The 20,864-nt window shown below is 42.9% G+C and overlaps 1 protein-coding gene across 2 annotated transcripts; it reads left to right on the plus strand.

Moving 5' to 3' along the window:
- Positions 1-1,770: 1,770 nt before the first annotated feature.
- ets2 (v-ets avian erythroblastosis virus E26 oncogene homolog 2) lies at positions 1,771-11,682 on the plus strand. 2 transcript variants are annotated; one of them, XM_039005342.1, is made up of 10 exons: positions 1,771-1,968; positions 2,846-2,915; positions 4,336-4,456; positions 5,664-5,783; positions 6,815-7,015; positions 7,224-7,298; positions 7,750-7,953; positions 8,132-8,401; positions 9,040-9,158; positions 9,939-11,682. In XM_039005342.1, exons 2-10 carry the CDS (start codon positions 2,853-2,855, stop codon positions 10,152-10,154), a joined length of 1,389 nt encoding a protein of 462 aa, XP_038861270.1. In that variant the 5' UTR covers positions 1,771-1,968; positions 2,846-2,852; the 3' UTR covers positions 10,155-11,682. The 2 variants fall into 2 exon arrangements, with proteins under 2 accessions (XP_038861270.1, XP_038861272.1); XM_039005344.1 differs by lacking the exon at positions 2,846-2,915.
- The last annotated feature ends 9,182 nt before the right edge of the window (positions 11,683-20,864 follow it).

Genomic DNA, 20,864 nt, shown 5'->3' on the forward strand with positions numbered 1-20,864 from the left:
CTAAACACCTGATTGTCACGCCCTGGCCTTAGTTATCTTTGTTTTCTTTATTATTTTAGTTAGGTCAGGGTGTGACATGGGGGATGTTTGTGTGTTTTTGTCTCGTCTAGGGTGTTTGTATTGTCTAGGGGGTGTTTGTAGAGTTCATGGGGTTGTGTTCATTGAAGGTGTTTATGTAAGTCTATGGTTGCCTAGATTGGTTCTCAATTAGAGACAGCTGTCTATCGTTGTCTCTGATTGGGAGCCATATTTAGGCAGCCATAGTCATTAGGTAGGTTGTGGGTAATTGTCTATGTCTTGACGTTAGTTGCTTGTGTCTGCACTTTCGTTTTGTAGCTTCACGTTTGTTGTTTTGTCTAGTTTGTATTAGTGTTCGTGTTCGTTTCATCTTCAAATAAAAAGAAGATGTATTTATATCACGCTGCGCCTTGGTCCTCTCTTTCACCCGAAGACGATCGTGACACTGATATACTTTATGTTGATGAAAATGGTCCATGGCCTGTAGAACCATGCTAGATACTGCATGCGTCCAACAGACTGACATGTACAAATACTACACGATTCAAAATAATTACAGCAAATTTTGAGGTTCATTGTTACAAATCAAAACACAACCTTCTCAACCAAGCTTGGAAATTGAAACTTTACTAATCTAAAACTTCTCTCCCAAGGGTTTCATTTAAAGAAGTCCTCCAGCGATTTTGTAACTTTTATTGTTGAAAAGCGATATCCCAAGTATAAATACAGTAAATTACACACACTAAAGGGTAAAAAAACATGTTTTCATCAAAAAACTTCAAGGTGAAGGGCATTCAAAGAGTTGGTCTGATGGGAATTTCTGATGTCATCGGTCTCCCCTTTGCTTGAGGAACAATAGAGGAGCAATAGAGAACAAAAGAGCAAAGCCCCACCAATCACAATGAGGTTTACCAAATTACACACCTCTGGAAGAGTTCTCAACTACATTTGACTGAAAGCAGTGGGGAGGGCACTTTTTACAATACGGATACACCCTATTCACTGATTCACTTGTAGTAGGGGGTCTATACCTACCGTCTTTCTCGTGGTCGAGGTGAGAATAAAGGGTGACACTTCATCACACACTGTACATCTCTCTTTTGTCCAGGCATTGTCCCCCACAGTTGTGTGTCTGGGAGGATGTGTCAACAGTCAATGTCATTTACACTGTATCATTTAGGGATGGAGGTATCCACTCATGCAGACATGATGGGAAATGCTGTGACATAAAGATGTTAAATAGACCAACACAAAATAATCAGGCCATTCTTAATGTTCTTGTTCTATAACTTCCTGATCTTTCTTTGGCCAATGTTTTGGATCTGGGCTGAAACATATCAGTGAACAAAAATATTGCTGTTGGTTAATATCCTTGAGGAAACTTTTCTCATATTTTTTATTTATTCTCAAGTCGCACTGCCTTTGAACCCTCAAAGTATAAGATTGACAGGGCCATTCCACAATAGGCTATTATGAATTACTGAGCTGAGTGTGATTTTGATCAGCATTCATCCCTGACAATATTTCTGGATAAGTGCGTCAGAGTTGCTTGGCTTCTGCACGTTTTCAGCGTTAATAAATGTTTTATTATGACAGAACTGCAACACTGTTTACATGCGGTAAAGCGCGTTGAATATGTTCCACTATGATCATTTTCCATTGCTTACTACACGCTCCTCCCACTGAGCTACACAGCGCGCAATGAAAACAGAAAAAAAAAGCTGCAATTCCTCATTGCCTAGATACACTCGTCAAGCACACACGAAGAAACAAGGCTGTGCATTGTTTTGATTTTATACTGGTCAGTGTATCTGGGAGGTACAAATACTAAAATACAGCATAGGCTTGCGCACATACAACACTGAATAGGATAATTATTCAATAACGAAAAGGAATACAATTTAACGTTACACTGTTGCTGTTTTGAAGAACAGCCGATCAATTCAACAGGTAGGTCCCTGATTTGTGTCTCTTCTCTTGTTCTTTGATCTATTCCCAGACAATGTGGCATTTGACTCTGTACTGCTTTCCTGAATAGTATGTTTCTGTTCTACATGACATTTGCGATAATTGTTTCTGGTGGAATAATAACCAAAGGTAAATCCCATTCCATGCCTTGTGGGCTATGCGAAATATTATTTAAATTGGGGTAATGATTAATTTATCACTGATATTAAATATATCTTTACAAATTATTCAACATGGCTATGTCAATGGAATCACTATTGAATGTGTGGCCGCTAATCTAATATGAAGGACCACCCTCCCCTACCATGAGGGGCCTTGAATCATTTCGGGGACCGATTAAACTTGTGACCAATGAGAGAATTATGCTATTTTTCTGTCTCAGCCATTCGTGATGTCATAGTGATAATGTGTGTGAAATTGTTGGCCTAATGTAAAACATATATATTTTTAACATGTGTAAGTAATTCCCCAAACTAGCCAAATCAATAGCCTATTTATTCAATAGTGTTCAGGTTGCTTTGGAAAGTGTGCCAATGCATTAGGATATTGAATTCAATGTGCAGGCTTTATTTATATAATGTAATAGCCTAACACAATTTAGGCTCTATTAAGCCATTATGTGCTCAGTATAAAATAAGACATTGTAATATACTCATATTTATACATTGCACATTTTGTTGTTGCTATTTAGGAGAACAGTTGATCTATAGGTTGCATGTGAATTCATTGTCATTGTAGAGAAACGTATTACAACCCTCAGAGACAGATACAGTATCATACAAATGTCCATTCAGTGTGATGTCATTACTGATGTGTATTAGGGTTGCTCATAAAGTTTCTCTCTGTAATTTACCTGAAGATTACTGATGTGTGACCTCAGCATGGACCAAGTGGCCCCCTTGTCCACTGGCTATCGCTCCAGCCTCAAGGTGAGACTTCACAAGGCTGTGCCACTAATACAGTAGATAAGTAGGAAAATCGCATACATCGTAGTGCTGGAGATGGAGTTGTGTATAGTAGATATAGGACTACTGTATCACAACTGATACTGCAAGGCTGGATCAAAATCCTGCACACCCAATAGCTCTCCAGGACTGGAATTGGAGCACCCTTCACTCAAGGCTATTGAGGAGTTAAGAAAGCACAGATTCCAAATATCAAATATCAGCAGAGATTTATTGTTAAATCCTGTGTGTTGCAGCATACTTGAGTCTGCTATTCTTCTCCCCATAACTTTAACCATAAAATAATAAATGAAAGGAAAGAGGACAAAGCCAGGCATATTAAATGTGAAGATAATTGGGAAGCTGATGGAGGAGAGGCTCTCAGTCTTTCCACCTTCTCTACTGCCATTAACTCAATTAGTCCCCTTGGTAACTAGCAGGAAAAATGCTCTCGAGACATTGAGGGCCCTGTTTGTGCCAGCCTACCTTTTCTAAGGCCAAATAAATAGACAAATCATTAAGCAGTTTATAGATACAAAGGATGGTGTTTTGTGGGGAGTTATTTGAATAAAAAATCATTGTGCCTTACAGTATTAGACAGGCGCACAAATGGCACTTTAGCGTACATCTTTACTATCGATGTCCTAATGATTTGTTATGGTTTCATGTGCGGCTTGGTTGTATAACGTCATAAGAAGTCTCATCAGCATCTGTAAAGGGCTAATGCTGAGATGGGTACAGTGCAGATTCAAACAGAGCTCATCTTAAAAAGGGCTTGTTTTTAGCTAATAGAATTGTGAAGAAGAGCCTGGTTTGTCTAACCTGATTTGAAGAGGGGGAACGAGAGAGAGTGAAAAGGGAGAAAGAAGGATAGAGGGAGGAGGGGGTAGAGTTTTTTTTCTCAAAAAGCAGCAGCCTACGCTGTGTTATAAACCCTCAGAGCTGAACTGCTGCCAGCTGCATCAAGGGAGTTTCTAGTTCTGCTACGGAACAGGAAGACTATGTATGGTCATCCTCTCCCAGCAGTTCAGGGCCAGGCTTAGCTGGGAGAATGAGAAAGGCCTGATGTGTTTGACTAATGATGACAGATTGGCTCTACTGAAAGGGAGTGCCCACATACAGAGTTTTTTCTGTCATTGCTTTTGCCTGCTCTGTTATCTTTTGTCTTTTATCTCACTTTATGTGACTCCGTCTAAAGAAGTGAATAAGGTATTTCACTCACATTATCTGTGAGTGATCAGGTGTTGGTCATCTGTTCAGGGCTATACTTGTCTCACCTAATATATCCAATTATGTAGACATACAGTAGAATGGGGCTTTCTCAAATCATCAGGCAAAATACATGTTTTGTGTCTTTTAAATTAAACTAACAGTATGTTGTTTTTTATGTGTTTGTCCTCCACAGCGGCAGGCAGCGTTTGACCTTTTTGAAGATCCCATGTCTCTGTTCTCGGGATACTTCCTCCCCTCAGATGATGAGCAGTCTTTTCAAGAGGTGCCCTCTGGCCTCAACTGTGTCTCACATGGTACGCCACCACCACAACCTACCAACGAGTGCCACATCACTCTAGCCCTCTACTTTACACCAAAACACTTTCATAACACCAATACCAACTAATCACCCCAGGCCAAAGTTAGACCAAACCCTATTAGGAAGATTATTTGCGAGACATGAGGTGACAAAGTTAACAATGTAGTTCAACTGATTGCTTGCATACAAACTGTTTTAATTAATGATGAACAGAAAAACAGGTCAACAATTATCCATAACCCCAACTTTGTTAATCAATCTCTCATCCGGTTCCATGGTAGCTAGCCCATTTAAACTGTCTGAACCCTATTTAGATTTTTTTATAAGGCCCAATGCAGCTGGGGGTTTTTTCAATCTCAATATTAAATCATTACTGGGTAACAATTAGGTACCTTACTGTGATTGTTTTGAATTCAAATGAAATAAAAATAGCTTCTTTGCAAAGAGCAATTTCTCAAGCAAGAATTTAGCTGGGAGTGGTCTGAGTAGGGAGGGGAAAACTGAAAACTAGCTTTTATTGGCAGAGAGGTTTGGACCTCTTTCTTATTGGTCTATTAACTAATTAAACACCTGGTGATGTCACCAGGCATGCCAAAACTCCATCCTACCTAAACAGACTAACATTTTAGGCGGTCTTTTCAAACAGCTCTTGCACTAAAAGGGCATCGTCGTCATTTTCAAAATTTCACAGTATTATTCTAACCTCATAGTGTGTAAATGTCTATAAAAGACAGGGAAATCAGTTTTGGCTGCACTGGGCCTTTAAATGTAACTTTATTTTTGAGTTTGTATATGTATGAGTAGTGTTTTAAGGCCGTTGTTAGTGTGCACAAAACAGAGTAGTGTACAGTCAATTTGGAGCTGGATCAACTATGAACAGTATTAGGCAGTGGCATACTGTAGTGTTCATTCTTGTTTGCATTGACAGACCTGCCTATTGTGTTGCGATCACACCAACTTGTGGTTTGTGTTGCGCAATGGAGGTTATTATACAGATAGAACTCATTGTTCTCATAGCATTGACAGTAAACCCTGCTCATATATGTGTAATCATGCACGCAGGCACAAAGGAAAAGCGCGTTTTTGACTGATTTGGGTCTTTAAACAATTATGACATTGTTAAAGCAATGTTATTACATAAGAAAGGTCTAGAAAGGTTGATTAATAGAGTAATCAAACATTTGTTTTTGTAAACTCTCCAGACATGGGCCCTTGCTCTGTTCCACTTTTGACCCCGTGCAGTAAGGCAGTGATGAGTCAGGCCTTGAAGGACAGCTTCAGTGGCTTCTCCAAGGTCCAACGCTGCTGTGGCATCTCCAACAGTGAGTCACTTTCTACACCTGCTCAATCTCATTGTCCTCCCTTTTTCTTCATTTCTATTGAAATGTTTTCTACAAGGATGACAATTTGCTAATTTCCTAGCTAATTTTGAACTGGATTGGAGGTCAGTCATTTTGGGCTCATTTCGAAAGCTTTGCACTCAGTCCAGCCTCCACAATATATTAGCTCCTGATTCTTACTCGTTAACACCATGTTTGTATGACATTTTCCCACTTGTTGAGTGTTTAAGTCATTCCCCCCCCCCCCTCTTTAAAGGACAGGTTCACCTTTTTTAACCAAATCTCTATTTTTGATGTAAATAGCATATTATAGAAGTGTCCAGACACTTTTTTTGCGATTTCACTTGGTTTGGAGAAAGAGAGCTCCCCACCAGCAATAGACTTCCTCATTGCTCGTTCTGCAGGATGGGGGCCACAGATAAACATGAACCAAGGCTCCAAAAACACCCAAATATGTCCTTTTAGAAATGGCAACGCTCTCAGCATAGTGATGCAGGTCTTTAGATGTTGTACACATGAAATTGTGTAATTCTGAACTTTATCCGCAACTTTATATTCCATTTAATTGAACTCGGGCGATACTTTTCCGTGTGCGAGCATGCACATGCTTTCTCATTTCTCGTGTCACCACAATGGGAACCAAAAAATACATAAATGCTCGCACACAGAAAAGTATCGCCCGTTTCGAAAATGACTTATTTGTTCATGTTTATCCATACTGCAGAACAAGCAATAATGAAGTCTATTGCTGGTGGGGTAAGTTTCTCAAAACCAAGTGAAATCAAAAAAAACTGTGCCTGGACTCTTCTATAACATGCCATTTACATCAAAAATTGAGATTTGGTAAAACATTTTGCCTGTCCCTTAATCATTAAAAGTAAGCCTAATTAAGTCAAATCAAGACAAAGGCTGGTGTATTTTGGTGAGGTTTCCATGGAATTGTGCATGAACTTTTTAGTAATTTAAAATGACTGTATATTAAGCCATATCTTTTTTCTTTCTCGCTTTCACAGACCCCCATAAGTGGACCAAGCAGCACGTGATGCAGTGGCTCCACTGGGCAGCCAGTGAGTTCAGCCTGGCCAACGTCCACTTCTTTAAGTTTGACATGAACGGCCAGGAGCTGTGTGACCTGGGCAAGGAGAGCTTCCTGGACCTGGCCCCAGACTTTGTGGGCGACATCCTGTGGGAGCACCTGGACCAGATGATGAAAGGTAACAGTGGAACTTTTTAGTCAGATGGTGTTTGTGTGGAAGGAAGATGGGGGAAAGAATAGGTGGAGTCATCAGTTTGTTTTGTATTCGGGTGGAAAGGGTTTCTTTATTCTGTAGAATTACTGTACCCTTTGGCTAAATGATACACGCTAAAATCAAATAACAGTATTTCTGACGGTTCCTGACTTTATCCTCCGTTTTCTTCCAGAATGTCAAGAGAGAGAAGAATCCAAAAGCCTCAGCAGTGTTGTGCCCTCAGTAACCAACTGGATGAGCTCTGTTGGTGAGTGTCCATTAGAAAAACAAACAGAGCACCAGAGGGTTCAAATCCAAGTAAACATCAGATAGACAAAACAGTTTGGCTTCAGCTTCATTTGAACAGAAGCCTTAATGGCCCAATTCAGACATTTAAAAAAATCTCAATATCAAATCATTTCTGGCTAACAATTAAGTACTTTACTGTGATTGTTTTCAATTAAAATGGTCAAAAAGAAACTGTCTGGGAGTGGTCTGAGTTGGGAGGGGAAAGAGAGAGAGGTTAGAAACTTTTTTTATTGGCCTATTAACTAATTTACTGTCTAGTGATATCACTATTCCAACCTCAGTGTGGAAATATATATAAAACATAGAAAAATCACGCTTTTGACCGCACTGGGCCTTTAAGCTGTCCAAAGAGGTGTCTGAGGGGTGGGTGTGATGAGATGAGCTAAGTGGGCATATGTTCTTCTCTACAGGCTTCAGTCTGGAGGAAACCCAGTGTGCCTTGCAGGTGCCTGACAACAGCGGTAGTCTGCTGAAAGAACTGTTTGAGACTGCGGACAAGACTACCCTGCTGACCCGAGATCAGGAGTTCTCCATGTTCTCTAAGCCCCAACTGAGCACGGTCAACGTCAGTTACATCAGGAGCAACCCAGACGCAGGACAACTCTGCAAAGCCTGTGAGTAGGCCAACTCACTGTTGTCTAGAAGCTATTAATCAATGTTAATTCATTAGTGTTCATTTTCCAAGGGATCACATGTAAGTGATTCCCAACAGATATTTGAATTCAGTGATAGTTCCTTAACGTGATTCAGTTTCAGTTGAACTAACCATCTCTGTGCTTTGTTTATCCACAGTCTCGTCCCAGGACCAGAGTTTGTGTTCATTGGAGAGCATGGACAGCTTTGAGGGGCCAGAGTCCATGCTGCAATCCTGGGGTAGCCAGTCTTCCCTGGCGGACAACCAGAGGGTGCCGTCCCACGACAGCTTTGAGGACGAGTGCAACAGCAGCACCCTGAGCCTGGGGAATCAGGGCCTATCCTTCAAGGACTACGTCCAGGAGAGGAACGAGCCTGTGGAACTGGGAAAGCCTGTCATACCTGCTGCCGTGCTGGCTGGCTTCACTGGTGAGTTTATGAAACCGCTGACACAGTCAAACCCAGCTCATTGTCACGTTCCTGACCTGTTTTCTGTTGTTTTTGTATGTGTTTAGTTGGTCAGGGCGTGAGTTGGGGTGGGCATTCTATGTTATGTGTTTCTATGTTTAGGTTCATTGGTAATTAGCCTTATATGGTTCTCAATCAGGGACAGGTGTTTGACGTTTCCTCTGATTGAGAACCATATAAAGGTAGGCTGTTCACACTGTTTGTTTGTGGGTGATTGTCTTCCGTGTCTGTGTATGTCGCACCACACGGGACTGTTTCGTTGTCGTTTGTGTATGTAGTCTGTTCCTGTTCGTGCGTTCTTCGTGTTTTATGTAAGTTCACATGTTCAGGTCTGTCTACGTCGTTTTGTTGTTTTGTAATCATTTCAAGTGTTCTTCGTGTTTCGTCTTGTTTAAATAAATATCGTTATGTCTGCATACAACGCTGCTTTTTGGTCCGACCCTTACTCCTCCTACACTCATCTTGTATGAAATACTATCTATCTCTCTGTCAACCCCAGTTTCAACTCCAGTTCAAAACAGTACACTACAGTTGTGTATACACAAATTATGCCTTTTGATCGCCGTCTGACTCCTATGCCTCTTTTTTCCTCTCAACAGGAAGCGGTCCTATCCAGCTGTGGCAGTTCCTGCTGGAGCTCCTGACTGATAAGAGTTGTCAGGCCATCATCAGCTGGACGGGAGACGGCTGGGAGTTCAAACTCACTGACCCAGATGAGGTGAGTGTCAATTGGCCTCATACAGTATGTGTATATCAGGTTGTGGAGGAGATAGCCACAAGGGTTTACATTAGGGGTGTACCGAGTACTCTGACAAAAAGAGTATCGCAACGGATGTGGAGAATTTTCGGAATGCGATTATGACAAGTATTTTTTGTAATTAAAATAGTAATTGTCAGCTGCCAGCACGCATCTCTCTGTCCCTCAAACAGTGTGAAGCCCTTTATGCTCTAAATAACTATTGGCTAGTTCTTCCATCTGTAAGAAACGAGCGGGGGTATCGTTTGAGCCTGCTGCAATTAGAATTAGAAAAGGCTGTTCTCCCTCTGCTCTTATTTCCCCAGACAGACATACGCGGGGCTCCGTCTCTCTCAGGGCACTCATCTCAGGGCACATTACACCACTTCTACAAATATTGTGTGGGAATCAGAATTGCGAGTGATTGTTCTTCTAGCTATCAATCTAGTTATATTTCTGTCGACTTTGCTGAGGACATATGTTTGTTTTTGTCTGTGTACTTACTGAGTAGCTTAAATAAATATCCCCACACTTGTGGTATAGGCTTTACCTGCATTTAAACCACACTTCCGGGTCTTCCGATTACAAGTATCAAGTGTGATAAAATGGATACAATTACAATAACGAGTATGACGAGATTGGCAACACCGCTAGTTTACAGGACTAAAATGTCTTCAACACAAGAGCCATCAGAAGACATCAAGATGTAGTGTAAGACTCTGTTTTCCATTGGTGTTTATCATTCTCTCCTTCCTCCTCCAGGTGGCTAGACGCTGGGGCCGCAGGAAGAACAAGCCCAAGATGAACTACGAGAAGCTGAGCCGTGGCCTGCGATACTACTACGACAAGAACATCATCCACAAGACCTCGGGCAAGCGATACGTCTACCGCTTCGTCTGCGACCTGCAGAATCTTCTGGGCTACTCGGCCGAAGAGCTCCACATCATGCTAGGGGTCCAGCCTGACACTGAGGATTGAACCAACTGGTGTTTTATCGAAAGGGAAGGGGTTGGAGATGTAGCCAGTGGGGCTTCACTACCCCAACTTAGCAAAAGTTGCTAATGGTACAGGCCATCTGAAAGTAATTTCTGGTCATTGAACAGGTGGCACTGATTGATGTCCACTGATAGTGGCTACACTGGTGGGCAGACAGTGAGCATCTCTAATTTGGAGAGGCAGCTCATGTCTCGGCTCTTGTGCCATCAATGTGCATCGTTGTGCAAGCTTTGATTGAGAGGGGTGCCAGTATTTAAATCAAGCATTCCCTCTGGGTGAAAGTGTTATTGTGCAAGTTGTAATGGATCAGCTCTGTATCCATCTGCAAAGTGGAGAGCTGTTAATTGCACAGATGACAATGGTGATCAATGTAACATAGCTGATTTTTTCATTCTTGCTTTATACTCAGCAAGTATGGTGTTTACAGAGTCTGAACAGTGGACATTTAGACTTATTGTGAATGATCTTGAGGTTACCAAACAAGAATGCTTTTGAGGTGGCGGCTCCAGCGCCTTAAATAGGAGTTTTGATGGAGAATGTATTCAGGATTTTATGGAATAGCTAAGATTGCCTTTACTGTTGTGCTTACTAATGCATTGTCCTGCTGACCAGCTTGCAGCGCAACTGGAATACCAGTCATTGTGGCTATTGCATTTCTCCTCTATCAAAAAGGAAATAATTTAATTGTTGTTCTATAAATATGAATATTTTGTCATGTTTGGCGAGTTATACACAATTCACATGTGAATATGGCTTTAAAGGTTGAATGTAACGGTGTAGCAGCTATCATAATTTATTTTTGTAGCAGGTTTATCAGGGATAAATTTGTGAATTGATTGTTTATTTATTTTTATGTGACCAAAGCGACATGTGGATGTACATGGTTTATTCTAAACTATAGTTCCATTTTGTTGTATGTTTTTATATTCTGTACCAAAGTCCCTGTGTATATATTACATCGGTACTACTGTACTTGTTATAAATACGATGAATATTCACTGTGTATTTACTGAAGAAGATAAAGCAGCCTTTTTCAAGTTGTTGTACAGATGACAGACACACAAAAATGGCATAATTTTGGCATGGGTACGATCTTATTCCTTCCTAGCCTATGTGTGTTTATGCTGTTCTCTTAATCATTTTAGTCGTCTTCTATTAATTGATATTGTATAAAACAATGAAAAGTAAGATCATCTTAAGAATTCTGTTGTTGAAATCTTAATAATATAGAACATTTTGAACTGACATGTGAAGCAACAGGGTTATTGTACATTATTTTATAATAGAGTGTTGGTCTTGCTACAACATCCAAGCTTTGAATATACAATTGGCAGCGTGACATGCTGTGCTGTTTGCTGTAACTAAAGATGTGCATGTCATCGGCATGCCAAAAACCTGTGTAACTTATTCATCATAATGACTTTACTTAAATTACTTTGTCAGCATTTCAGTGGTTTTTAAATGGAAAATGGCTTTGACATTTTAATAAAAGCTTTATTTTTATATGGTATTATGTTTATTTTATTGACATTTGGTAGCTTAATATAAAGAGGGGTATGTCACGCCCTGAACATAGTAAGCTGTTTTTTCTCTGTGTTGGTTGGGGCGTGATGGTGACTTGGGTGGGTTATCTAGGTGTATTTGTATGTCTATGGTGGCCTGATATGGTTACCAATCAGAGGCAGCTGTTTATCGTTGTCTCTGATTGGGGATCATATTTAGGCAGCCATTTCCCTTTTGTGTCTGTGGGATCTTGTCTATGTTTAGTTGCCTATCTGCACTATTTGTATAGCTTCACGTTTCGACCGTTGATTTTGTTGTTTTTGTTAAGTGTTCATTCATTAAAAGAGAATGTACGCATACTACGCTGCGCCTTGGTCTCACTCCTACGACGATCGTGACAGAAGATCCCACCAAAAATGAACCAAGCAGTGTGTACAGGAGGAGTGGACTTGGGAGGAGATCCTGGATGGAAAAGGACCCTGGACGCAGGGCGGGGAGTATCGCCGTCCTAAGGAGGAGATAGAGGCAGCGAAAGCGGAACGGCGACGATACGAGGAGATAGCTCAACGGAGCAAGCACGAGAGGCAACCCCAAGAAAAACATTTGGGGGGGGCACATGGAGCAGTCGGCGGAGCCGAGGAGTGAACCAGAGCCAGTCAGGGAGTCGAGTGAGGAGTTCGACGCAAGATTCCGGAGAGAGGTGCTCGCATTGAGAGCGCTGCAGAGCAGGCGTGCTGAGGTGCGTGTCATCAGCCCGGTGCCACTTGTACCGGTCCCACGTATCAGGTCTCCAGTGCGCCTTCACAGCCCAGTGCGTCCTGTGCTAGCGTCCCGCACTTGCCGGGCTGGAGTGAGCATCCAGTCAGGAAGGGTTGTGCCAGCTCTGCGCTCTAGACCTCCAGTGCGCCTCCACAGTCCAGTACGTCCTGTGTCTCCTCTCCGCACTCGCCCTGAGGTGCGTGTCATCAGCCCGGTGCCACCTGTACCGGTCCCACGCATCAGGTCGCCAGTGCGCATCCACAGTCCAGAGCTTCCGGCGACAGTTCCCAGCCCGGAACCTCCTACGACAGGCCACAGTCCGGAACCTCCAACGACGGGCCACAGTACGGAACCTCCAACGACGGGCCACGGTCCGGAACCTCCAACAACGGTCCACGGTCCGGAACCTTCTGAGACGGTCGACGGTCCGGAACCTTCTGAGACGGTCGACGGTCCGGAACCTGCTGAGACGGTCCCCGGTCCGGAACCTGCTGAGACGGTCCCCGGTCCGGAGCCTTCAGCGACGGTCCCCGGGTCCGGAGCCTCCAGCGACGGTCCCCGGGTCCGGAGCCTCCAGCGACGGTCCCCGGGTCCGGAGCCTCCAGCGACGGTCCCCGGGTCCGGAGCCTCCAGCGACGGTCCCCGGTCCAGAGCCTCCTGCAACGATCTATGGTCCAGTTCCTCCGGCGACGATCCACGGTCCGGAGCCTCTAGCGACAACCCACGGTCCGGAGTTTCCGGCGATGCGCCCCGCACCGGAGCCGCCCCCGATGCCCTGCATCATCCATCCTAGATGCCCACCCGGACCCTCCCCTATTGAGTCAGGTTTTGCGGTCGGAGTCCGCACCTTTGGGGGGGATACTGTCACGCCCTGAACATAGTAAGCTGTTTTTTCTCTGTGTTGGTTGGGGCGTGATGGTGACTTGGGTGGGTTATCTAGGTGTATTTGTATGTCTATGGTGGCCTGATATGGTTCCCAATCAGAGGCAGCTGTTTATCGTTGTCACATTTCCCTTTTGTGTTTGTAGGATCTTGTCTATGTTTAGTTGCCTGTCTGCACTATTTGTATAGCGTCACGTTTCGTCCGTTGATTTTGTTGTTTTTGTTAAGTGTTCATTCATTAAAAGAGAATGCACGCATACTACGCTGCGCCTTGGTTTCACTCCTACGACGATCGTGACAGGGTAGCTAATTAATAAAGAGCCATTAATAAAGAGACGTTTTTAAAGATCACTTTTTCTTTTGAGTACCAAAATGTGTGGGAGTTTCTTAAGCCCATAGGATAAAAATCTGTCACGCCAAGAATTAAGAAGGGATTTTTTTTAAATTGCCAAAGTACTGTTTTTTTTCTTTTTTTCTCTGTGTTAAGTCTATTGTCAATCCACAGCTAGTCTCAATGCACACTAGCCCATTGAACATTTTATCTTAGCGGATGCTACTTCCATCTCAAGCACCTTTGCCATTTACAAAAATGCCAAGCAATGTACGGTATGAATTTCTCACCAGTGCATAGTCTTATGAAATGCATTGCCTCATAGTGTATGTGTGCAGGATTTTTTAAAATATAGATATTTTTTTATTTATTTAACCTTTATTTAACTAGGAAAGTCAGTTAAGAACAAATTCTTATTTACAATGACGGCCTACACCGGCCAAAACCAGATGACGCTGGGTCAATTGTGCGCCACCCTATGGGACTCCCAATCACGTCCGGTTGTGATACAGCATGGATTCAAACCAGGGTGTCTGTAGTGCCGCCTCTAGCACTGAGATGCAGTGCCTTAGAACACTGCGCCACTCAGGAGCCCAACAATGATCAAACACCTACTGTATGTAAGCCCATGGATAAGCTTAGGAAGGTTAGACTTTTCGTTGTGACGCTCGCAATGTTCAAGGCTGGGGAATTACGCACTTTATTGTATTTATGCACTATAATCATGTTGTCTTTTGTATATCATTATCAGTCATTTATAGCTAAATGATTCATATGTGTAGTTTTAGGGCTGGCGCAATGACCGTATAACCGTGCAACCAACGGTTATGGATGAAGACCATCATAAATAACCGCCATAACCGTTTTAAAATTATAGAAGAAAAAACATCTGTGTGGAACTGTTGACTGAAGACGGGACGGCATTTGTGAATTTGAGTCCGTTTCTGCCCTACATGGATAATTCCGTAACAATAATTCCTGAAACAAGCAAAGGAATCTTTAGTTGCCTAAGCAACCACCCCACAATGCAGCAGCAGCTAACTATTTATATGGCTTCAATAGCTGCAGGAGTGGAGGAGAGGAGAAAATGTGCCCTAAAAAACCCTAATTTGAACAGTTATTAGTACGGTGAACGTGGTCATTTGGCTGGCCAATTACCGTATTCCAAAATTCCTTAATCATCACAGCCCTATGCGTTGATGCACTGTAATCTATTGACCCAGGCAAAAACACCCACGTAAAAAGGATACATTCCAAAGGGAAGGTGAATAACGATGGAGGGATTCAGATATGACGTCATTGTTTTAAGTCCTACCCACAGAGTTCTTAAACTACGGTGTGCGACATGTTCAGTCTGCCAGTAAATCACCAATGTGCCAGTAAATCAGCACAATCTACTTTTTGGGTTTTTCAAATTGCCGCCGTCTTGGAGCTAGAATTTGGATCATGTATAGAGAGCAATGTACAATACGGCGATCTTAGCAAACGATGCCTTTTTGGTACGTACATGGGGGCCGACAACTTTATGCACTTTCGGCGTTCTATTTACTAAGTAGTTGAGGCTGTCGAGGGGAGAACGGCTCATAATAATGGCTGGAACATAATAATCCCATGATCATTAATCGAAATGAAATAGTCACGTGAAGCTCTAGCTACATGAGACGTGCTGCCTCTTTCCTTTTGAGAGCATGTGGAGAGAGATCTCTCACATATCTGATATGTCCAGACAGCTCCCCGGTCCCGGCTCTGTACACAACACACTACACACACAGCCCAGCGAGCCTCCTACAGCTGTGTCAACATGGCCTACACTGGGCCCTGTCGTAGTCCAGGGTATTCACCTACATGACTGTAAGACTAACTGTCAACATCTGTCTCCGCAATAAAGTGTGTGTGTCTGTGCCTGCGTGCGTGATTACACATATATGAGCAGGGTTTACTGTCAATGCTATAAGAACAATGAGTTCTATCTGTATAATAACCTCTATTGCGCAACACAAACCACAAGTTGGTGTGATCGCAACACAATAGGCAGGTCTGTCAATGCAAACAAGAATGAACACTACAGTATGCCACTGCCTAATACTGTTCATAGTTGATCCAGCTCCAAATTGACTGTACACTACTCTGTTTTGGGCACACTAACAACTGCCTTAAAACACTACTCATACATATACAAACTCAGAAAAAAAGTTACATTTAAAGGCCCAGTGCAGCCAAAACCATGATTTTTCTGTGTTTTATATATATGTCCACACTCTGAGGTTGGAATAATACTGTGAAATTGTGAAATGATAATAATGCCCTTTTAGTGTAAGAGCTGTTTGAAAAGATCGCCTGATATTTCAGCCTGTTTTGGTGGGATGGAGTTTTGGCCTGCCTGGTGACATCAGACAGTTGTAGATAGTCATAGCAAAATTCTTGCTTGAGAAATAGCTTTTTGTTAAGAAGCTATTTTGGTTTATTTTTTACCATTTTAATTGAAAACAATCACAATAAGGTACTAAATTGTTACCCAGAAATGTTTTGGTATTGAGATATAAACGGCTGCAATGGACCTTTACAGGCTGACTACACCGCTGGCGTATGCGAGCGTTGCAAAATAAATTTAGAAATCTATGTTATTCAATTATTGCACCCACACTGCTTGCGCGCGCCAACGAGCGTCTGCGTTGCCAAGGGCTAAAATAGAAATCCGTTCTATTTCTGACGCAGATCGCGCTGCAAGTCCTGCCTCTCCCATCTCCTCATTGGTTATACCCACGTGGGTGACTGAAAGACAAACGAGGTCAGTGCGGTAATGCACCTAATTTATGAAAGTTGCCAATCGCAATATAAAGTCAGGAGAAGAAAAAGCCTTGAAGGAAGAGAGATGACTAGAAATGATTCTGTTGACCGTTTTATGTGGGGATTAATTGGTGGAGTAGAGGACCTTGTGCATTTCAGGTAAAATAACAACTCAATGTTTATATCCCAGGACAAATTAGCTAGCAACAGCAAGCTAGCTAAATAGGACAAATTAGCTAGCAAGTGCAAGCTAACTAGCTAAATTGCCATAAATGTTTAATGCTTTTTGACCTGTCCCCAAATTAATATAATTGGTTCAGAGTTTGTTTTGATATTTTAACCTGCGTGTCGTAATCGCGTTTGGTGTGGGGGGACAAATTTAATTTATGCACGATGGCGCACGCGCGCAGCCGTTTTAAGTTCCGTGTTTAAGGCCATTAAGTAAATGTACATTTGCTTGAATGATCATACCTCTTAGGATTTTTATGTTGAGTTAACAAAATACATGCCATAAGAATTACAATACTATATTTCTGATCATTTCCACAAACCCTCCCACATCTTATAGTCTTACAAATAATATTGGTAAAAGATAGTGAAATAATACTGCTAAGGAAATGAAAAATGAACATAGTGTTTACTGGAAGCAGTAACCTCCATATGACAGACTCAACTCAAGTGCTGCTACAGTGCCAGCACTCACACACAACCTTAACCTAACATGCTGCAGCTATTGTGTTGATCCTGCAGTCAAAGACCAACACGACTGTCTCTCTGCATTGTGTGCCTGACATAACATATAATACACACTCATCTTTTGTGGAACATGGTGTTCTACAGTGAAGGGCAACACTGAAGTGTACAGAACATGGTTTCTTAGGAATGAGCGGAGGAAGCAGAGTATATGAGTGGAGTTGAGTGTTTAGAAAATTCTGCTCACGGCGGGCGCCCCATGTCCTTTCCAACCGCTCTGGTAAAAACGTCTCCTCACTGCTCCCCGACAACAACGGTGGTAGGCCTGATTACCGACAACGATGAGACAGCCTATAGGGAGGAGGTCAGAGACCTGACAGTGTGGTGCCAGGACAACAACCCCTCCCTCAAGACAAAGGTGATCGTGGCCTACACGAAAAGGAGGGCCGAGAACGCCCCCATTCACATTGACAGGGCTGTAGTGGAGCAGGTCGAGAACTTCAAGTTCCTTGGTGTCCACATCACCAACAAACTATCATGGTCCAAACACACCAAGACAGTCGTGAAGAGGACACAACAATGCCTATTCCCCTCAGGAGACTGAAAAGATTTGGCATTGGTCCTCAGATCCTCAAAAGTTCTACAGCTGCACCATCAAGAGCATCCTGACTGGTTACATCACCGCCTGGTATGGCAACTGCTCGGCATCTGACCGCAATGTGCTACAGAGGGTACGGCCCATCGTACTGCCCAGTACATCAATGGGGCCAAGCTTCCTGCCATCCAGGACCTCTATACAAGGCGGTGTCAGAGGAAGGCCCTAAAAATTGGGGCCTTCTTAGGATCTTAGGGGCCTTCCTCGGGAGCCTATAGCAGCACACAAGTAGACTACAATTGCATGCTGGGCCGGGCATGCCATGAGCTCGTGAAGTGAGCACTACTTGGAGCGCTACTGGAGCGAAATTGGATCGAGCAAGAAGGCTCACATTCCAGCATTTGGGAAACTCGCTCTGAGCTCCAGTGAAATCGGACATGGTCCACTCCTAGCTACTTCTGGAAGGAAGTAGTAGCATATATGGTTTGAAAGAGTACAGGTCTGTCATCTACAAGCAATTATTACTGAAGCAACTGCTGCTTCACCCTCTGTAATGTGATTCATGCTCATGTTCAGATAGTGAACTGTCAATTGAAATTGGCTGATGCCTGCGGCTCTGAGTATGTCATCAAGTAAATAACCTATAGATATACAGTGCATTCGGGAAAGTATTCAGACCCCTTGACTTTTTCTACATTTTGTTACGTTACAGCCTTCTTCTAAAATGGATTAAATTGTTTTTTCCCTCCTCAATCTACACACCATACCCCACAATGACAAAGCAAAAACAGGTTAAGACATTTTTGCAGATTTGTTAAAAATAAGTAACTGAAATATCACATTTACATAAGTATTCAGACCATTTATTCAGTACTTAGTTGAAGCACCTTTGGCAGCGATTACAGCCTCGAGTCTTCTTGGGTATGACGCTACGATCTTGGCACACCTGTATTTGGGGAGTTTCTCCCATTATTCTCTGCAGATCCTCTCAAGCTCTGTCAGGTTGGGTGGGGAGTGTCGCTGCACAGCTATTTTCAGGTCTCTCCAGAGATGTTTGATCGGGTTCAAGTCCGGGCTTTGGCTAGGCCACTCAAGGACATTCAGAGACTTGTCCAGAAGCCACTCCTGCGTTGTCTTGGCTGTGTGATTAGGGTCGTTGTCCTGTTGGAAGGCGAACCTTTGCCCCAGTCTGAGGTCCTGAGCGCTTTGGAGCACGTTTTCATGAAGGATCTCTCTGTACTTTGCTCTGTTCATCTTTCCCTAAATCCTGACTAGTCTCCCAGTCCCTGCCTCTGAAAAACATCCCCACAGCATGATGCTGCCCCCACCATGCTTAACGTGACGTGACGCTTGGCATTCAGGCCAAAGAGTTCAATCTTGGTTTCATCAGACCTTAGAATCTTGTTTCTCACCTCCCAACATTTGGGAACGCTAAGCCTTCCATGTTTGACGGATGCATAAAAACATCCCCCACCTCAGACAAACTGATATCTCGTTTATATGATGCTTTTCAATCGGTTAGCACACCTTCTACAGATGCCATTAAGGCAAAATGGGAGGAAGAACTAGGGACTGACATTTCGGTGGCAGACTGGGAAGATAGCTTGGAGTATATCCACACCTGCTCCATTAACTCCAGACATCGTCTCATACAATTCAAGGTATTACACAGATTACACTATTCCAAAACCAAACTGCATAGGATATTTCCTGATACATCCCCTATGTGTGATAAATGTCAGGCTGCACAGGGTACACTACTCCACTGCTTTGCCCTATGCTCTAGCTTGTATGGTTACTGGTGTGGAATTTTTAGGATCCTCTCTGAATTTCTGGAGACTTCAATTGACCCAGACCCGCTTCTGATAATCCTGGGAGTGTCTGATTCCCTAAACGGATTAACCAACCCCCAAAAACAACTCATCTCTTACAGTCTCATTTCGGCAAAAAAACTAATCTTGTTGTTTTGGAAAAAGAAGGAAGCGCCCACTACCAAATTATGGCTCAGCGAATTGGCAAACACTGTACACTTAGAAAGGATTAGATATATTCTGAACAATAAATTATCAACATTTGATCAAATCTGGCAGCCTTTCCTCTCTTACTTGGACCATTCGGCGCTGTGAATTTGTACTTTTTAACGTACTCTCAATTGTAATATTTTAATCCACCTTTGGGCAGCATGTGCTGGCACCGCCACCCGAGCAGTCGGGAGGGGAATAAGGGGAAGGGATAAAGGGGGGGAAGAAGGGGGGGAGGGATAAAGGGGGGGAATAAGTGGGGGGTGACACCTACCCTCTTTCTTTCTACCTGTCCTTGTTCTGTATGTCTTGTTTTGTAATATTTGTTTTGTACCCAGAACTCTGGGTCTTTTTGTTTCTGTCTGCTCTTTTATGTTTAGATAAAAATTGTATACCTGCCTTTTATACCTATACACCATTCCTGTGTGTGTTCAATAAAAATATTTGAACGAGAATCTTGTTTCTCATGGTCTGAGAGTCTTTAGGTGCCTTTTGGCAAACTCCAAGTGGGCTGTCATGTGCCTTTTACTGAGGATTGGCTTCCGTCTGGCCACTCTACCATAAAGGCCTGATTCGTGGAATGCTGCAGAGATGGTTGTCCTTCTAGAAGGTTCTCAAATCTCCATAGAGGAACTCTAGAGCTCTGTCAGAGGTACCATCGGGTTCTTGGTCACCTCCCTGACCAAGTCCCTTCTCCCTTCGCCCTTCTCCCCCGATTGCTGTTATTATATAACAGTGTTAGTTAACATTTTACAAATGCTCGGACAATATGCTTTTTAAAAGGGGTGTTTTTGAGTTTCTACCTCATGTCTCAGTTGCTCTACAAAGATGAATGGAACCAGCCTGCCTGTTTCTACCACATGGCAAATTCAAACAAGCCACCGGAGGATTGCACTGCGTACACTGTAATAGCCTTTTTCTGGAAACTCCTTTTCATATCTGGACTGTTACCATCAATGGGCAGCACAACTGATTATTCAGGGCCTGTGACAATAGGCTTTACAACACACCAGATAGCACAATCTTAAATATCCCTTTATTACCCTCTACTATCTTTGATAACAGATTCTTAGGAAACATTGACACAATGAGTAAGCCTACCTACAATGAGCATATGGAAT

This window comes from Salvelinus namaycush, chromosome 12, assembly GCF_016432855.1.
Source record: "Salvelinus namaycush isolate Seneca chromosome 12, SaNama_1.0, whole genome shotgun sequence".
NCBI classification, from domain to species: Eukaryota; Metazoa; Chordata; class Actinopteri; order Salmoniformes; family Salmonidae; genus Salvelinus; species Salvelinus namaycush.